Raw genomic sequence first — 21352 nt, forward strand, 5'->3', positions numbered from 1 at the left:
ATTAGCTAAATGTTTCTATGAACAAGCCTGATGAAATTTAAAAGATTTTCACTCCAGCCTGCTTTCTATCTATGAGTCTGTCTCTATTTTGTTAGTTCATTTTGCTCAGTATATTCCACATATGAATGAAATCATATGGTACTTGTCTGTCTCTGACTGGCTAATTTCACTTAGCATAAGGCTCTCCAGGTCCATCACACAATACAGTATACAAATGACTATTGTGGAATTGTGTACCTGAAACCTGTATAATTTTGTTAACCAGCGTGACCCCAATAAATTTTTTTAAAAATAGAAAAAAATAAAGCTAGGTATCTGTTGGGCAAATGAGTTTGTAAAATCTGTATTTTTCTGAGTTTGCTCACTTTTATTGTTAAAAATGGCACTGGTCTGTGAAATTGCTAATTAACTTCCTGCTTGGGAAGGGCCATTGTTATGCTAATGTGGGTTGGAGGAGAGGTTTTTGTGCCAAAAAGTTTTAAGGGGAAGAAGAAGGAAGCCATTTTTGCAGAGTGAAAGCAGCCGAGATGGCAGGTGCTGAAGGAGAAGCCAGTTTGTGCAGAGAGGAGAAGGGAGAAGGTGTGCAGATGGGGAACCAGGGCTGACTGAGCTTGTGGGGGCCTTTGATTCTAGGAAAAACCGGGAAAGATTCTCTTGGTTGTGGAACCGAATGAATGTGTGAGTGATTTTGGGAACCCTAAGTGAAAGGGAAGTGTTTTTCCCGCTGTGTTTCTCCTTGGCCGGTAGGAGTCTTGAGTAAAGGTATGGCCCACCAGTTTTTGGCTCCACTGTTTCTTTACCGTTTGTCCGAATCTAATGTGAACCTGCATGTGAATGGCCACGATGGCGGTGGCCCCTGACCAGAAATATATTCACTCCAATCCTTTAGTCACCAGGCCAGAATTATAGGGGTTTAAATCATCAAGAAGAGGGCAAGAAAGAAAATATATCTTAATTTTTGGAGGAGTTGACCTTCTTAAATTCATTAATTAAATTTATCTACTAGTAGTTAAGAGACATCTAAAGCCATATATAAAATATATATGAGATGCATATTGACTTTTCTTTACTGTCTATGAATGCCCAGTTGTGAAACTGCCTTGCCCTGAAGCTGTAATGTCTACATGTGAAGCCACCTAAAAGCCAAACACAGCAGCACGGGTCTGTACAGTTACATCTGCTGACATGCCCCTCTTGACAATCCCCATTGTTTCCCCAATATCAAATTACTCTCTTCTTTCACACTCTTAGTTTTTACCAATTAATAAGCAGTTTACTTTTAAGGAACCATATCATTAAACTAAAAGTATCTAAAGTACACAAAATATTCAATAGAAAGCCTAAAAGAAACTTTTCTAAAGAAAAAAATGAGTAATAAACATGGTTTATATGGAGCATCTGAGATAGGAATTGAGATGATATTTCCCTTTGAGAAGTAAAATGCTGAGATTCTTAACAACCAACCCCATCTGGTAACTTAAATATTAGGCTACCCCACAGGAAATGAAAGCATTCATTGACAGTATATGCTTTCTCACAAAAAAACAACTGTGTTGCATTTTAAACCAAACAGAATTTTGATGCTTTTTTCCACTGCAGTGTATTCATACACTAAAATCTTTTTCTTGGACTCAAGGACTATTAATATCATGACTATATATGCTATATCTGCCTTCCCCACATCTCAAGCTTTCTGAATTACTATTTATTCATCCTCCAGTTACACAAAGTCGGACGTATGAGGAACTATCATTACCCTGAAGAGTTGCTGACCAATTGTCAGTATTTCAGTGGCAAGTGATTCTTTTTTTAATCCCAAGCCTATCAGCAAAAAAAGAATAACAAAGAAAACGCAGGAAACCTTTGGTAAAACCATTTTGAAATGAAATGAGTATCAAGACCAAAAATAAAACTGAAAAAGTTTTTCTTTACTATCTACACACACAACACATAAAATGAATACCTACGGGCTATCTTATTTTAACTTATCATGCAGCTTATCTGTATGCATAATAAAGTATGTAGAAATAAACATAATAAATACGTTTTTTTGTCTTGGTCTATATTGTGCCTTATGTTTTAAAGTTTACATTTTAAAATCAAATATTGGTTATGTCTACTTTAAAGCAAAATATTTCTTCAAAAAACAAATTTCTTATTCTCTAAAGATTATGCCTTTATTTGTACGTGTAAATGGTATTTACACCATACAGCAAGATCAGATTGCAAGGATTATTAAAAACAACAAATTTATAAACACAGCATTTACCACAGCATTCAAGTGAGTATGAAAATACTGAGATGATTACTATTTAACACATTATTTGGAATCTCCTTAGAAAATAGCTCAGTGGTATTATTACAATATAAAAAGATTATTTTACTTACATGGTATCTCTAATGAGAAGTGCGCTTCCCAGTTTGAAACAGGTTTTATCACCTTCACACAATGCACGTCTCAGAGAAAAGCTCTCTCCTAGATCAAAACCTGTAACATGTGACAAATGATTTCATCCAACAGCTTTATTAAATTCAGTACACTCACAAAGATGTTGATCTTTAAATGAGACTTTTTGTTGCCTTTATGCACAGATTTATTTCAACTAAAGGCCTATTGTTTAGGATTAGCAAAATATCTTAACTTCATTTTTGTCTTTTCAAAATATAGAAAGATAAAATATGTTTCCAAAGACTCAAATATTAGTTATATTTGGCCTAAGGAATTAGCCTAAGGAAATAATTAGAGCAGTTCATTGTAGCAGTTCTGATGCCTAAAGACAGAAGATGAGTTAGGTAAAAAATATTACCACCATTCCGTTGAAACTTAAGAAGGCTTTGAAAAAATATATATGCTTTAGAAAATTATATGTTGATGTGGGGAAATATAGTGATATCTTTCTCATAAATTTCCTTTACTGAAAATTTCTACAGTGTACACCACATCTATAATTCTAAATAACCTTCCATCTCCAAGAGGCTGAGTGTCATTGGTCTTCAAACAATATAGAACTCTGTCGTCAGCATATTTCCTACATCACCTATTTTCTTTCCTTTTAGTTTTTATATTGATATTATCTTAAGTTACAATGTCAAGGAATCTCCTACAACGTATTACATGTTCGGTGATAATTTTACACAAAACACATGTTTGTAAAGGATGATAATGCTTACCTGAAACTTCAAGTTTATCTCTGTTGTCTTGGATAAACTGATGTCCCTCTGTTCTCAGTATAGCACATTGTTTTTCTATCAAAAAAAAAAAATTATTGAGAATTTTACTACATTTTTTATAAATTTTTTCAAATAAATTTGAATCACACAAGATAATCAGAAACTTAAAAATGGAAATAAACCATTGTATTAAATTTCTATAAAATGATGATAAGAAAATTGCCTACATAATAGTCTACTTGTGAAGATTACATGTAGTTTTTTATGTATGTGAAGTGCTCAGAACAACACCTGGTATACAGTAAATGCTTATTATTATCATTATTACTCTAACAATCTAATTTTTGCTGTATACTTGAAATTAAGAAAATAGCTAGCTTTAGCATCATTCATTTCCATATTCAAAGTATATTCCAATACTAAAACAGGTGAACTATAATTATATTTCAACATAACTTTAATTCAGATTTTGGTATCTTGAGACATTAAATTTCAAAACAGAAGAGACTGATATGGACTGACTGTGTCCCTCCAAAGTTCATATATTGAGTTCATAGATTAAAGTTCATAGATTAAAGAATCTATAATTTGATGGTATTTGGAGGTGAGGCCTCAGGAAGTAATTAGTTTTAGATGAGGTCATAGGGTCTTGGCCCCCATGATGGGATTCGTGTCTTTGTTTATAAGTGGATGGACAGACAGGAGCTCTTTCTTTCTCTCTTGCAGGTGAGAAAACCAGAAAGAGGGCCCTCCCCAGAACTTCACCACACTAGCATCCTGACCTGCGACTTCCTAGCCTCCTGAACTGTGTGAAATAACATTTGATGTTTAAGTCACCCAGTCTAATACCACCAGGGTATTCCTGAACTGACTACGGCAGCAATGTAGATAGAAGTCATTGAAAGAAAATAAAAAAGTAAAAAAAAAGAGAGAGAAAGAACATATATAAAAAAATTTTTTTAATTAAAAAGTGAAATAATAAAGGTCTCTGCTATACAAAAGTGGCTTATAATGAAAAAAAATGACAAAATCATTGAGAAAGTATTATGTGCTAAGGCACTTAATAATTTTCAAAGAAATTTAAAAATACAGTTTGTCTCCACTCAGAGTGAATTTATATTATATATTCATTGCTACCTCAATACACTCATAGCAGTAATGTACATGCATACACAATTTTTTTATTATCTAGTATGTTTAAATTTAATTCAAGTTAGATTCTGGGAATGTAATAGTCAATTTATAATTCAGAGAAAATTGTAGCTAATTTTTAGAATATGCCAAGGTAACTACAATTGGAGAGATCTCCTTACACTAAATTTACTAAGTATTTTGGCATCATGCAATCACAATCTTCATTCTCCATGTCTAAAATTCATGTTTGGGTTTAATGACCTAAAAGTTTTGAATACAGAGGGGAGATAAACTGCTTAAAAACAAACTGATCGGCCCTGGCCGGTTGGCTCAGCGGTAGAGCGTCGGCCTGGCGTGCGGGGGACCCGGGTTCGATTCCCGGCCAGGGCACATAGGAGAGGCGCCCATTTGCTTCTCCACCCCCCCCCCCTCCTTCCTCTCTGTCTCTCTCTTCCCCTCCCGCAGCCAAGGCTCCATTGGAGCAAAGATGGCCCGGGCGCTGGGGATGGCTCCTTGGCCTCTGCCCCAGGCGCTAGAGTGGCTCTGGTAGCGGCAGAGCGACCCCCGGAGGGGCAGAGCATGCTCCCTGGTGGGCAGAGCGTCGCCCCTGGTGGGCGTGCCGGGTGGATCCCGGTCGGACGCATGCGGGAGTCTGTCTGACTGTCTCTCCCCGTTTCCAGCTTCAGAAAAATACAAAAAGAAAAAAAAAAACGAAACAAACAAACTGATCTTCTGCTCTGTGGAAAGTGTAAACAACTAATTCTCCAGTTCAAGTGCTGAGCTCTGGAGCCCTTTCTTCAACAAATATATCACAGAGTTCAGGGGAAGTGACAGAGTAATATTTTAATATATTAAACCAGAAGAATAAATCAGAATCTAAATAGTGCTACCACTTAATCAGAAGTTTCAATATACATAAATGTAATTATAGCACAGGATAATTTTGGAGATTACTTAGCTACTTCGGAAATTTTTACTTCAGATATCTAAACATAACTGCAGGTCCTATATAATGGTAAAATTGAAAATTTTGTAAATATTACCAATTTTTAAATCTGAATTCATAGTAGGTTTTTTTTAAACCAAGCATTGCATCAAGATTTCTGTGCCAAAAACTAGAGAAAGTTGCTGAAAGATATTAGATTTCCCAAATAACTAAGGAGATTAACCAAGTATTTAGAGCAGAAGATTCAATGTTGTTAAGATATAAATTGTTAACTTATTTCCAGATTCAATGCAATATCAATTAGAATTCCAACAGGGTGCATGTGTGTATATATTGACAAGCTCATTTTCAGATTTATATGGCACTACAAAAACACTAAAATAGCTCAGGCAAAATCAAAGAAGAATAAGCTTGAAAACTTAAGAGTCAGATATCAGGAATTTTTATAATATGGTTATTTGTTGGTATACACACACACACACACACCTATTTTTAGGTGAGAGGAGGGGAGATAGCGAGGCAGACTCCTTCATGTGCCCCAACTGGGATACCCCCAGCAACCCCTGTATGGGGGCCAATGCTGGAGTACCGAGCTAGTTTTAGCACCTGAAGGTATTGTGATGGAGCCACCCTCAGTGCCTGGGGCCACACTTGAACCAATCAAGTCACTGGCTATGAGAGGGGAAGAGACAGTAAAGGGAGAGAGGAAATCAGGAAGAAGCAGATGGTCACTTCCCCTGTGTGCTCTAACCAGGAATCAAACCCCAGGACATCCATATGCCGGCAGATGCTTTATCCCCTGAGCCACTGGCCAGGGAGGTGCACATATAAATAAAGAAATCAATGAAACAAAGAGTCTAAAAACAAACCTGTGTACATCTAGTCTCCTTATTTACCATAAAAAGGGCCACTGAATCTCCATATAGAAAAACACTGAATCTTAACCCTTATCTAACACGATGCACAGAAATTAGAGATTATCTCAGACCTAAACTTGAAAGGTAAAAAAAAGGACTGAGAAATATGTAAAATCTTTCTGAATTTGTGGTAGCAAAGATTTATTAAAAGGAACACAGAAAGCACTAATAATAAAAGATTAATAAATTGAACTTCATTAAACCCTTTGAGTAGTGAGGTTTTTTTCATGCTCGCTGCCCCCTGGGAGTGTGTTATTTTTTTCAAAAAAATAAAATTAGTTCCAGTTCCAGTTTTATTAACTTAAAATCATGTTTGTTTGATAACCAATTTACGGAAACAAGAAGAACATACATTTGCCTCTTTTTAATGTTGCCTTACACATTTTTAAAATAAAAATTTTTGTTATCTGGATGGTCGGGAGTCACGAGGACATACATGAACATTCATAGTACTCGAAGGGTTAAAATCTTTATTAATCAAAAGACAACATTAAGGCCCTGGCTGATTGGCTCAGTGGTTAGAGCATCAGCCCAGAGGGATGTACCAGGTTGAATCCCTGGTCAGGGCACACAAGAGAAGAGGCCATCTGCTTTCCTACCCCTTCCTTTTCGCCTTCTCTTCCTCTTCACCTTGTACAACCAGTGGCTTGATTGGTTCAAGCATCAGCCCCAGGCACTGAAGATAATTTGGTTGGTCCCAGCATGACAATCTCAGGTGCTGAAAATAGCTGGGTTGATTTAAGCATCCATCCCAGACGGGTTGCTGAGTGGATCCCGTCAGGGCACATGCAGGGGTCTGTCTCACTATTTCCCCTCCTCCCACTTAAAAAAAAATTAATAAAAGCAAAAAGGCAGGATACAGCCTAGGAATTGCAAACTACTGCTACACACATCAAATAAAGCATCATATCCAGAATATATAAAGAACTCTCAGAAATCAACAAGGGAAATATTGAAACCCTATTTTGAAAATCAGCAAAAAAGAAATTATGATAATAATAACTTAAGCATTTCACAAAATAAAATATCCATATTGTCAACCAGAATACATCATTAGTAATTAGTAATCAGGGCAATGCAAAGTAAAACCACAGTGAGATACAACTAAAGGCTAAAAATTAAAGAACTGACAGCACTAGGTGCTGATGAGGAGGTGAAGCAAGAAAAACACTCCTAAATCACTTACGGGAGTAGAAATAGTAGTACAACCACTTTAGAAAACTGTTTGGCAGAATTTATTAAAACTAAATATAACTGAACTTTATAATCTGATATTCAATGACCCAGGAGAAATGAGTACAAAAATTAGTGTAAATGGTACTTTTAGGAAAGAAGACTCATTACAACATCACTTATAATAGTCTAAAACTAAAAATAACCCAAATATTCATTGACAAAAGAAAAAGCAAATAAATTTTTATATATAGAATGAAAAACTACATATAAAAAATAAAAAATAATGAACTACTAATACATACAATAACCTGGACAAATCTCACAGATATAATAATAAGTGGGAAGACGTCTGACCAGGTGGTGGCGCAATGGATGAGCGTCAGACTGGGATGTAGAAGGACCCAGGTTCGAGACCCTGAGGTCGCCAGCTTGAGCGCAGGCTCAATTGGCTTGAGCAAAAAACTCACCAGCTTGGACCCAAGGCTGCTGGCTCAAGCAAGGAGTTACTCGGTCTGCTGTAGCGCCACGGTCAAGGCACAAATGAGAGAGCAATCAATGAACAACTAAGGTGTCACAAAAAAAAAACCTGTTGATTGATGCTTCTCATCTCTCTCCATTCCTGTCTGTCTGTCCCTATCTGTCCCTCTCTCTGATTCTCTCTCTGTCCCTGTAAAAAATATATAAAAAAGAAAAAAAAATAAGTGGAAAGAATATATCATACCCAAAAGAACATGTACTGCATAATTTCATGTTTATAAAGTTCAAGAGATTATACAACTAATCAATGTCAGATTACTGATGAACTTAGTGGGGTGTCAAGTGGGAGCTGGTATAGCAAAACCTGGGTTTCTATACATATTATATATTTTTATCAGAGTGGCAGTTACACAGATGTATAAATATAATACATGTATAAAAATTCATTGCATCCTATATACATGTAAGATTTGTTGATCTTAGTGTGTGTAATACCTTAACAAAATTAGGAAAACAGTATGTCTGTGAGAAAAACTAAAAATAATTATTTCAGAAAAAAACAAAAAACAAAATTTAGACCAAAATTTTATAATGAATGACTATGTGACTGTAAAATAAGATTAACTTTAAATTCTTCACAACATTTGTAGGAAAGCCCCAGTAGATGACTGGCAAAACAAATCTCAAGGCAGTGGAAATTGACTTTCTACTATGACACTTTTTTTTTTATGATTCCATTTTTTTTTTGTATAGTTGAAAATTAAATGGAAGCCAAATATTTGTGACATTCTGTATATGTGTTTTATCTTGTTTTAAAAGTCTAAGGTTAGTCCTACCAGTCTTACTATGACACTTTGGTAATGAAGGGAAGGTATTCTGGCCTACTGCCAAGTTGGAAACAGTATATATCTTATTTAAATTCTTCCTGGGACTTAATAAATATACGATGTTAAAGTAATCAACCTGTCACTTTGAAATGAATGGAATGAATTCAACATTTCCAGCAATACCTGTGAAAGTATTTCTCCACTGAAGTCATTAGTTTATGAAAATGAAACACAGATTCCTGTCTTTATAATATGTGGTTTATTGTAAAATACTAAATAAGACAAATGAAAACTAAATGTTAACTGTCTAGGGGTAAGAGTCAAGGCTCAATGCTCTGAATGCAGGGGTTCTAGGGATCCATTTCATGAAAACGGCAAGGCTGTGGAAGTGTCTATCACAAGCTGAATGTGTTAATTCCAGCATTGACACGTGCATTTTAATATAAACTAAAGCACACTTTTTGAGTAAATGTGCATGTGCCTTGAAGAATCACTGATGAGACCCAAATATCCAAACATACTGTCAAGTAGACGAGAATTACAGTAGCAGTGTCATTTCCAAGGCTCGCTCTCTGGACTCTCTCAAAAGTCATTTCTAAAATTTCCTCAGAAATAGATACATTGCATAGGGACCCTTAATCAACAGGCCCTTTGAAAAGAAATGCAAACATCTTTAATAAATTTATGCTAAAACGTAGCTAATGATTGTCCCGCCCACTTCCTTCCTAACTGCTCTTGAAAGACCTGGGAAGCCCATAGGGTCCTAGTGATGCTGAGAGGGGGCAAAGGAAACACAAAGGAAGGCAGCTAAATCATATTTGAGTAGATTATCCAAGTTTCATCTAGTTTACCAGCAAAAAATTTAAAATTATCCAGGTTTCATCTAGAAATAATTTCTAGAGAAATTATTTCCCCCTTCAGCACACAGCCAGGCACTCAGAGACAAAAAAATAACACACAAGTTTCCTATAGTCCACGTTTTTTTCTCTGTATTGACATTGTATCTTAAAGCCATATTCTAAGCAAAATGATACTGTACCTATAAAACTCTCTTCATTCATTAGAAAAGCATATTGTTCCCCCTCTCAGTTTAAAACATGTGCTTTTAAAAAAAAATTAATTTTCTCTTAATCTCTAAATTCTTCTACTATATTCTTACCTGCTGACTTGGCCTCCTATTATATTTCTAAGCATTCTAGTGTTGAGATTCAATCATATGTCTTTGAAACATATTTTTCTTATCATTGTTTTGGTATTTTTTATGCTCACTCAAATAACTTTTCAGTTTAATAGAGTATTCACTGAAGACATGTTGAATTCCCTTTTATGCCTCTCAAAAAGCTAAAAAAGCCCATCCCAGTTAAAATCCATTCTTTAAATTTTCATTTATTTCAACTGATTTAATACGTAAAAGATTTGTGAGTGTTGCTGTGGCTCATACCGAAATGGACCAGTCACTCTCTGTGGCTACTCTCTGTGGCCTTTGGCCTTAGGAAGAGCCAAGAGGGTAAAAGAGCACTATAGAGAGGAAAATTAAATTAGAGGCATCATGAAAATAGATGTAAACATGTTCTATAACACTCTTTATAGTTGAATACAGTATAGTATTATGTTAGCGTTTGTATACCAATTTACTGGCTGCAGGGAAATAAAATAAAAAAACTGGGGAACAAATTTATTTTTCATCTTCTGTTGCATGAGATTTTAGAACTGATTCTATATATTTCTGCATCACTGATTCCAAATCTGAAATCTGTTTTTTTGGTGCATGCTCTAGTTTTAATCAATTTTAATTTCTTTTTGTTACAGTTAATGACATGCATTGGTTTTTATTTATTTTTTATTTTTTATATAATTTTATTTTTTTAATGGGGTGACATCAATAAATCAGGATACATATATTCAAAGATAACAAGTCCAGGTTATCTTGTCGTTCAATTATGTTGCATACCCACCACCCAAAGTCAGATTGTCCTCTGTCACCTTCTATCTTGTTTTCTTTGTGCCCCTCCCCACCCCCTATCCCTCTCCCATTCCCCCCTCCCCCCCATAACCACCACACTCTTATAAATGTCTCTTATTTTCACTATTATGTCCCACCTATGTATGGAATAATACAGTTCCTGTTTATTTCTGATTTACTTATTTCGCTTTGTATCATGTTATCAAGATCCCACCATTTTGCTGTAAATGTTCCGATGTCATCATTTCTTATGGCTGAGTAGTATTCCATAGTGTATATGTGCCACATCTTCTTTATCCAGTCATCTATTGATGGGCTTTTTGGTTGTTTCCATGTCCTGGCCACTGTGAACAATGCTGCAATAAACATGGGGCTGCATGTGTCTTTACGTATCAATGTTTCTGAGTTTTTGGGATATATACCCAGTAGAGGGATTGCTGGGTCATAAGGTAGTTCTATTTTCAGTTTTTTGAGGAACCACCATACTTTCTTCCATAATGGTTGTACTACTTTACATTCCCACCAACAGTGGATGAGGGTTCCTTTTTCTCCACAGCCTCTCCAACATTTGCTGTTACCTGACTTGCTAATAACAGCTAATCGAACAGGTGTGAGGTGGTATCTCATTGCCGTTTTGATTTGCATTTCTCTAATAGCTAAAGAAGATGAGCATCTTTTCATATATCTGTTGGCCATTTGTATTTCTTCCTGGGAGAAGTGTCTATTCATATCCTCTTCCCATTTTTTTATTGGATTGTTTGTTTGTTTGTTGTTGAGTTTTATGAGTTCTTTGTATATTTTGGATATTAGGCCCTTATCTGAGCTGTCGTTTGAAAAAATCATTTCCCATTTAGTTGGCTTTCTGTTTATTTTGTTATCAGTTTCTCTTGCTGAGCAAAAACTTCTTAGTCTGATGTAGTCCCATTCATTAATTTTTGCCTTCACTTCTCTTGCCATTGGAGTCAAATTCATAAAATGCTCTTTAAAACCCAGGTCCCTGAGTTGAGTACCTATGTCTTCTTCTATGTACTTAATTGTTTCAGGTCTTATGTTTAGATCTTTGATCCATTTTGAGTTAATTTTTGTACAGGGGGAGAGACTGTAGTCCAGTTTCATTCTTTTGCATGTGGCTTTCCAGTTTTCCCAGCACCATTTATTGAAGAGGCTTTCTTTTCTCCATTGTGTGTTGTTGGCCCCTTTATCAAAAATTATTTGACTATATATATGTGGTTTTATTTCTGGACTTTCTATTCTATTCCATTGGTCTGAGTGTCTATTTTTCTGCCAATACCATGCTGTTTTGATTGTCGTGGCCCTATAATAGAGTTTGAAGTCAGGTATTGAAATGCCCCCAGCTTCATTCTTTTTCTTTAGGATTGCTTTGGCTAGTCAGGGTTTTTTATAGTTCCATATAAATCTGATGATTTTTTGCTCTATTTCTTTAAAAAATGTCATTGGAAGTTTGATGGGAATTGCATTAAATTTGTATATTGCTTTGGGTAATATAGCCATCTTGATTATATTTATTCTTCCTAGCCAAGAACAAGGTATATTCTTCCATCTAATTATATCTTTTTCGATTTCCCTTAACAATGGTTTATAGTTTTCATTATATAAGTCCTTTACATTCTTTGTTATGTTTATTCCTAAGTATTTTATTTTTTTTGTTGTAATCGTGAAGGGGATTATTCTTTTGAGTTCCTTCTCAGTTGTTTCATTGTTGGCATATAGAAAGGCTATTGACTTCTGTATGTTAATTTTGTATCCTGCGACCTTACTGTATTGGCTTATTGTTTCTAGTAGTCTTTTTGTGGATTCTTTGGGGTTTTCGATGTATAGTATCATATCATCTGCAAAAAGTGATACCTTTACTTCTTCTTTTCCGATATGGATGCCTTTTATTTCTTTGTCTTGTCTGATTGCTCTGGCTAGAACCTCTAGTACCACATTAAATAAAAGTGGAGAGAGTGGACAACCCTGTCTTGTTCCTGATTTAAGGGGGAAAGCCTTCAGTTTAGTGCCATTTAATATGATGTTAGCTGATGGTTTATCATATATGGCCTTTATCATGTTGAGATATTTTCCTTCTATACCCATTTTGTTGAGAGTCTTAAACATAAAATTGTGTTGTATTTTATCGAAAGCCTTTTCTGCGTCTATTGATAAGATCATGTGGTTTTTGTTCTTTGTTTTGTTGATATGGTGTATTACATTAACCGTTTTACGTATGTTGAACCATCCTTGAGATTCTGGGATGAATCCCACTTGATCATGATGTATTATTTTTTTAATATGTTGTTGTATTCGATTTGCTAGTATTTTGTTTAGTATTTTAGCATCTGTATTCATTAGAGATATTGGTCTGTAGTTTTCTTTTTTTGTGCCATCCTTGCCTGGTTTTGGTATGAGGGTTATGTTGGCTTCGTAAAATGTGTTTGGAAGTATTGCTTCTTCTTCAATTTTTTGGAAGACTTTGAGTAGAATAGGAACCAAGTCTTCTTTGAATGTTTGATAAAATTCACTGGTATAGCCGTCAGGGCCTGGACTTTTATTTTTGGGGAGGTTTTTAATGGTTTTTTCTATTTCTTCTCTACTGATAGGTCTGTTTAGGCTTTCTGCTTCTTCTTGACTCAGTCTAGGAAGGTTGTATTTTTTAGGAATTTATCCATTTCTTCTAGGTTGTTGAATTTAGTGGCATAAAGTTTTTCATAGTATTCTACAATAATTCTTTGTATATCTACGGTGTCCGTGGTGATTTCTCCTCTTTCATTTTGGATTTTGTTTATATGAGTTCTTTCTCTTTTTTCCTTGGTAAGTCTTGCCAAGGGTTTGTCAATTTTGTTGATCTTTTCAAAGAACCAGCTCCTTGTTCTATTAATTTTTTCTATAGTTTTTCTGTTCTCTAATTCATTTATTTCTGCTCTGATTTTTATTATCTCCTTTCTTCGGCTGGTTTTGGGTTGTCTTTGTTCTTCTTTTTCTAGTTCCTTAAGGTGGGAAGTTAAGTGGTTCACTTGGGCTCTCTCTTGTTTGTTCATATATGCCTGAAATGATATGAACTTCCCTCTTATCACTGCTTTTGCTGCATCCCATAGATTCTGATATGTCGTATTGTCATTTTCATTAGTCTGTATGTATCTTTTGATCTCTGCACTTATTTCTTCTTTGACCCATTCATTTTTTAAAAGTATGTTGTTTAGTTTCCACATTTTTGTGGGATTTTTTTCCTCTTTTTTGCAGTTGAATTCTAGTTTCAAGGCTTTATGATCAGAAAATATGCTTGGTACAACTTCAATTTTTCTGAATTTGCTGATGTTGTTTTTGTGGCCCAACATATGGTCAATTCTTGAGAATGATCCATGTACACTGGAGAAAAATGTATACTCAGTCACTTTGGGATGAAATGTCCTGTAGATGTCTATCATATCCAGGTGCTCTAGTGTTTTGTTTAAGGCCACTATGTCTTTGTTGATTCTCTGTTTGGATGACCGATCTAGAGCCGTCAGCGGTGTATTGAGGTCTCCAAGTATGATTGTATTTTTGTCAGTTTTTGTTTTAAGATCAATAAGTAGCTGTCTTATATATTTTGGTGCTCCTTGGTTTGGTGCATATATATTAAGAATTGTTATGTCTTCTTGATTCAGTGTCCCCTTAGCCATTATGAAATGGCCATTTTTGTCTCTGAGTACTTTTCCTGTCTTGTAGTCAGCATTATCCGATATGAGTATTGCTACACCTGCTTTTTTTTGGATGTTATTTGCTTGGAGTATTGTTTTCCAGCCTTTCACTTTGAATTTGTTTTTATCCATGTTACTTAGATGAGTTTCCTGTAGGCAGCATACAGTTGGATTTTCTTTTTTAATCCATTCTGCTACTCTGTGCCTTTTTATTGGTGAGTTTAATCCGTTTACATTTAGTGTAATTATTGATACTTGTGAGTTCCCTATTGCCATTTTATATCTTGCTTTCTGTTAGTTTTGTGTCTTGTTTGATCCTTCTCTTTTGTTTTTCTATCTTTTGTTTTTATTTGGTTGTATTCCATACATCTTTCCACTGTTGCTATCTTTTTTATCTCATGTGCTTCTGTGGTGGTTTTTTCAATGGTGGTTACCTTTGAATAATGAAAAGGGTCCCTACCCTGTTCATTGTAGCGAACTATTTTGTGAGTACTTTTGCACTCCATCGTCCTTTGCTACTGTTAATCTCCATCTTCTCCCCCTCTTTCTTTTTGTTGTTGTCACAGTTTAAATTTGGTTTTATTGTGTTCTTCTTGGAGCTTTTACTTGTGGCTCTGTTTTTTTTTGTTCTTTGTATCTGATTGGAGAACCCCCTTTAGTAATTCCTGGAGTGGGGGTTTTCTGATGATAAATTCCCTCATCTTTTCTGTATCTGTGAATGTTTTTATTTCTCCTTCATATTTGAAGGATAGCTTTGATGGGTATAGTATTCGTGGCTGAAAGTTCCTCTCTTTCAGGACTTTAAATATTGGGGTCCACTCTCTTCTAGCTTGTAGAGTTTCTGCTGAGAAATCTGATGATAATCTAATGGGCCTTCCTTTATATGTTGTATTCTTCTTTTCCCTGGCTGCCTTGAGAATTTTTTCTTTGCTGTTGGTTTGTGTCAATTTCATTATGATATGCCTTGGAGTAGGTTTGTTGGGGTTAAGAAAACTTGGAGTTCTGTTTGCTTCTTGAACTTGAGGCTTTAGTTCTTTCCACAGGCTTGGGAAGTTCTCATCTATTATTTGTTTGAGTATGTTCTCCATTCCATTTTCTCTCTCTTCTCCCTCTGATATACCTATTATTCTTATGTTATTCTTTTTGATGGAGTCAGATAATTCTTGTAGGGCTATCTCATTTTTTAAAATTTTTGAGTCTCTTTCTTCTTCTCTCTGTTGTGCCTCAAGTTGCTTGTCTTCTATTTCACTAATCCTCTCTTATATCTGACCTGTTCTATTAGCTAAGCTTGTTACTTCGTTTTTCAGCTCGTGAATTGAGTTTTTCATCTCTGTTTGATTTGTTTTTATAGTTTCAATTTCTTTGGACATATATTCTTTGTGTTCATTGAGTTGTTTTCTGAGCTCCCTAAATTGCCTTTCTGTGTTTTCTTGTATATCTCGGAGGATTTTTAGGATTTCTATCTTGAATTCTCTGTCATTTAGCTCCAAGGTTTCCAATATATTAAATTTTTTCTCCATAGATTTTTCCTCATCTAGCTGTGTTACCTCTCTTTCTTTTGTATCCATGATATTCAATTTTCTCTTCCTTAATGGCATCTGAGGGTGGTTTTGTTGATAGTATTAATGAGATTTAATAAAGAATAAAAAGTTTAAAAAAATAAAAAAAAATCGAAGAGTTGTTTTTTTAAAAAAATTAATAATGAAATAAAGAAAAATAAAATAAAATAAAAATTAAAAAAAAAAAAAGGAAATTATTCCCCCCCTCCTTTTTTCCTCTCCTCTCCTCTCCCTTCTTTCTTGATAAAATCTTGTGATGGACTGTGAATTATAACAAACAATGCCTGTGATGGAGGGCCTGAATTGGGGAAAAGTAATAAAGGGGCAAAAAAAAAAAAAAAAAAGAAAGAAAAAAGAAGAAGAAAAAAAAGAGCGTATGGACCCACAAAAAGCAAATAAGGGTAAAATTTGGGTCAAGAATAAAATGATTTGCTTTTAGGTGTTGGTTGTCTAAGAGTTATGATGAGAGGATTAAGAGGAAAACGGAAAAATGGGGGGACAAATTAAAAAATTACTATTGTATTTAGTGGAACAAGAACTAGATAATATGGAGAGCCAGGGATGGGAGCACTGCTAGTGAGTTAAAAAGGTGAAGTAAAAACCCCCCAAAATGTCACAAACATAAGTTTGAGTCCCAGATAAGATAATTTGTTTGTTATTGAGGTTTGAATGAGAGGAGATGTAAAGGAGAAAGGAAGAAACTAATATAGAGGGAGAAAAGAAAGAGAGAGAGAGAGAAAAAAAGAGTGAACCACTAAAAGAAGATAAAAGAAAGGAGAGAGAGAGAGAGCGAGAGAGAGAGAGTTAAGGGTTTTGGAGTGCAACCCTCATAGAGAGAAAGGAAGAGAAGAGAAAAGATAATGGGAGATGTAACACTTATGGGTAGTGTAGTTCAAGGAGAGGAGAGAGTAAGACCGGTAGAGAGTTAATCGGCCAAATTGGAGGAGGAAAAAAAAAGTATCAAGAATGAAGATAAGAGAAACAAACGAACAAATATAATAAAATGGGATAGGTTATAAAGTCTGCAGATTATTCTTGATTTTGAGAGGTTATCTTCTTGCTTTTTCTTTTCTCTCCCTCTTCCTGGTCGGTGACTCTGTACCCCGGGTTTTGCCCCTTTGCCACGCTCAGGTGGAGGTTTGCAGTTGATAAGTCTCTATGGCAATGTCATGTATTGTGCTTTAGTCTCGTTGGCAGTCGAGGCTATTAGCATTTATAGGCTCTGGCAGTGAGAGAGTCCGTGTTCCTGGAGCCTTTCTCCTAGTCTTTCCTTCCTCAATTAGTGGCCTGATAATCCAGCTATGGGGTTGCTGCTGCCTCTGCCTGGATAGTAAGAGGCTCAAAGAGCTGGCAACTCCCCACTCTATTTCTACTCAGCACAGGGCTCTGGGTAAGGCTCAGTCAGTCAGAGCTGCTAGCATAATCAGGCGGGCTTTCCGGCCATTCAAAGACCTCTGGCTCTGCCACTCTGTCCGGTAAGACAAGCGGACGCCCACTTCCGGGGCGCTTGGAGGAAACTCTCACTCACTGGCTGCGCGCGCAGACCAGGATATCCGGCCAGCAGTCTCACGCTCTGAGTGAAACCCCCAACTGCAGGGAAAAGTTGCAGCGTTGGAATTGAGTCTCGCTCCGTCCCCGTGCGCGGCTTTTGCAAGGCGCTGGGGCGGCCCGAGATTCCGCTTTGGCCCACACAAAGGCCCCTGACTCTGCCCCTCTGTGCGATAACACGGGCGCGCACTGCCGAGGCACTCGGAGGAATCGCTCACTCCTTATCTGCGCGCGCAAACCCGGATATGAGGCCGGCCGCGTTTCCCTCTGAGTGAAACACCCTCCAGTACAGAAAATCTCCACCGTTGGAATTAGTTCTCACTCCCTCCCATGCGTGGCTTTCCCAGGGTGCTGGGGCTGCCCAGAGACTCTGCCCTCGGCTCACAGAAAGGCCTCTGACCCTGCTTCTCCGTGGGGCAACACGGGCACCCACTTCCGGGGCTTAGGAAGAAATCTCTCGCCCACTAACTGCGCACCAACCAGGAGACCGGGTAAAATGTCCGCGCCGCTTGTCTTTCTTTTTTGGGTTTGGCGCGAGTGTTAGCTTGTATTGCCCGGGTTGCCACAGGATCAGATTTTCCTTGGCTTGGATCTCCGTGCCACAGCCTGGTTCGGCCGTTTGTGTCGCGGCCTGGATGTATTCACCCCCTTTGCCCGCCTCAGTTTCTATATTCACAGTTACCAGAGAAAGCCGCCCTGTTTAGGTTAGTGAGGAAGGCGGAGCATTTCTTACTCCCTATTTCCTTCGGGGTTTGGTTATATATTTAGCCAATTTTTCACTCAATCATACCTTTGGGTGTATTGCGAAGCATCTGGAAGCTCCAAGTATAGGTTTTTCTGTTTCTGGTTGAAGATCTTGTTGAGTTTTGGGGGAGATTTATCGGTATCGCTTCCTACCCCGCCATTACTCTGACGTCATCTCGCATTGGTTTTTAAATTGGAGTTAAAGGGCAATGACTCTTGGATTGAACATAACCACAAGGCAATTAATGTTTTATAAAAATCACTTTTACATAATTGTAGTTGTTTTTAAATGTAAAAAATTATTATCTGATAAAAACACCCTCTTATTTTGTTTTAAGATTGAATCATGGCTTCTTCGGGTAGGCGTAAATATAAGAATAGTCCTGACACCTTCTGTTATATATGTGGCTGTTACACACTTCAACATCAAAGGTACAATATTTCATCATTTGTGACATGTGCATGTATTGCCTATTTTCAAGTTCCCCTTGGCGATCAAGACAAGAATTGGGCTCCTCATATTGTGTGTCATAATTGTGAGGAGATGCTTCATGACTGGACAAAAGGAAAACACAAAGGAATGCCTTTTGGTATTCCCATAGTTTGGCGTGAACCTAAGGACCACAGCAGTGACTGTTATTTCTGTCTGATCCATACAAAGGGCATCAGCAAGAAAAAACAGCATATGATTACATATCCTAATATTCCTTCAGCAATACGACCTATCCCACATTCTGAGACACTTCTGGTTCCAGTTTTCAATGATTTTATTTCTTCTAAGGATGAAGAAAGTGAACATGGTGATTGAGTGTATTTTGATAAGATGGCATAAGAAAATGGTTGTAGAATCTGAAGGGTCTTCTTCTGATGCCAAGCAGTCATTAACCCCTCAGCAGTTTAGCCAACCTGAATTGAATGACTGAGTAAGAGATTTGGGCATATCAAAGAAAGCAGCTGAGTTATTAGCCTCCAGTCTTCAAGAAAAGAATGTACTTCACTGGTCAGCTAAAGTATCCCATTTCAGGAAGCGTGAACAAATTTTTGTGGCCTTTTCCGAAAAACAAACACTTTGTTTACTGTCATGATATCAGTAGTCTTCTCAGCCAGCTAGGTGTTACAACTTACAGTTCAACAGAATGGTGGTTATTTCTTGACAGCTATAAATGGAGTCTGAAATATGTTCTCCTACACATTGGTAATGTTTATGCAGCAGTTCCAATTGGTTATTCAATTCATCTGTGAAAAGATTATAATGACATAAAAATTGTCCTCGACTTTCTGAAGTATAAGGAGCATAACTGGATCATTTGTGTGGATCTTAAAATGGTAAATTTCCTGCTAGGACAACAGAGAGGTTTCACGAAGTATCCTTGCTTTCTGTGTTTGTGGGACAGCCAAGCTCGGGAGAAACACTGGACACAGAAGGAGTGGCCGAAACGTGAAGCTCTGGAAGTAGGGGTGCAAAATATTGTGAATGAACCTGTAGTTAATCGAGACAGAATAATTTCCCCCCACTTCACATCAAACTTGGCTTAATGAGCAGTTTGTTCAGGCTTTGAATAGAGAAAGTGAATGCTTTCAACATATTATTTCTGCTTTTCCGGCCTTGTCTTTTGAGAAGATAAAAGCAGGTGTATTCGATGGACCTCAAATTCAAACCCTCATACGTGACAAAGAATTTTCCAGGAAGATGAATAAGGAGGAGAAAGCAGCATGGCAGTCTTTTGTGGCAGTTACAAAGAACTTCCTTGGCAACAAAAAAGCAGAAATCTATGAACTTCTGGTTCAAAGGATGCTGTTGGCTTTCCGCGACATTTTATGTAACATGAGCGTTAAGATTCACTTCCTGAACAGTCACCTTGATAAGTTTCCTGAAAATCTTGGAGCTGTTAGTGATGAGCAGACTACTGCTGGAGCATCAAACGAGATTGTCCTCAACAAGTACACAAATGCAAGAGCTACAAACGCAAACAAACGCAAATTTTTGTGTGAATAGAATTTAAATAAGTTTTGCACAAATTTTATGATTAAAATAAGTGTTTTGCCTGACCAGGCGGTGGCGCAGTGGATAGAGCATTGGACTGGGATGCGGAAGTACCCAGGTTCGAGACCCCGAGGTCACCAGCTTGAGTGCGGGCTCATCTGGCTTGAGCAAAAAGCTCACTAGCTTGGACCCAAGGTCGCTGGCTCCAGCAAGGAGTTACTCGGGCTGCTGAGGCCCCCGGTCAAGGCACATATGAGAAAGCAATCAATGAACAACTAAGGTGTTGCATAAAATAAGTGTTTTAATATTTTCTATTTTGAAATTGTAGACAAATTCTGATGCAATCATATTTTTAGTATATTAGTGTATTTATTGCATTATATAAATTATTACATTTTCACAAAGATGATGCCCAAAAAGACATTCTACTTCATTACGTTAAACTAAATGTTGAAAATTTTACAATAAGATGAAAACCTAAAATCTTGAATTGCAAAAAAACCTGTAGCTTACAGAGAAAAACTAATGTCAGATTTGAGATCAGCACACTTGAATTAAGTAAGAACAAGTGTTTTTTGTAGATGCAACAAAAATTTTGTTCCCCAGTGTAATTTGTCCAGTGGAGATATAATTTATCTTTTAACTTTGCTAAAGTGTACATATTTTCACACATTTGTACTTATATAACTATGTATTATGAATAATATAGAATAACAAAATTCAATTAACTGGACATTAAGACTTGTTGAAAGGTCTTTAGGGAAGATTTGTTACTGAAAGATAGAACTTCAGAAACCTATGCATTCATGTGATATCTGGTAATAGCCCTGGAGGACAAGGGTTGACCATCTCCCAGGAGGTCTCACAGGGCAGTATTTACTGCTTTGATAAACTTACCAGGGTCTAGCAGGGGTCCCCAAACTTTTTATACATGGGGCCAGTTCACTGTCCCTCAGACCATTGGAGGGCCGCCACATACAGTGCTCCTCTCACTGAGCACCAATGAAAGAGGTGCCCCTTCCAGAAGTGCGGCGGGGGCCAGATAAATGGCCTCAGGGGGCTTGTTGCGGGCCGTAGTTTGGGGATGCCTGGTCCAACTCTAAGGTGTAGACTTTGACCTTGTAGGCTCACAAATCAGATTTGACAATAGGCAAAGCACAGACCATTTCTCAGTAGAATGTGCCCCCTTGCCTCCTCCTCTCCCTTAACTTGACTCCCGTCTCCTGACC

General features: G+C 37.0%; 1 protein-coding gene across 1 annotated transcript in view; it reads right to left on the minus strand.

Annotated features, from left to right (window-relative positions):
* COL19A1 (collagen type XIX alpha 1 chain) overlaps positions 1 to 21352 on the minus strand; it is a 324736-nt gene that overhangs the window by 298097 nt on the left and 5287 nt on the right. Inside the window, exons 2-3 of the mRNA XM_066359093.1 lie at positions 3172 to 3246; positions 2389 to 2488 (exon numbers count right to left, since the gene is read on the minus strand). Coding sequence (XP_066215190.1) covers positions 2389 to 2488; positions 3172 to 3246 — 175 coding nt within the window. The remainder of the gene's footprint in view (positions 1 to 2388; positions 2489 to 3171; positions 3247 to 21352) is intronic.

Source organism: Saccopteryx leptura, chromosome 1 (genome assembly GCF_036850995.1).
Source record: "Saccopteryx leptura isolate mSacLep1 chromosome 1, mSacLep1_pri_phased_curated, whole genome shotgun sequence".
Classification (NCBI taxonomy): Eukaryota; Metazoa; Chordata; class Mammalia; order Chiroptera; family Emballonuridae; genus Saccopteryx; species Saccopteryx leptura.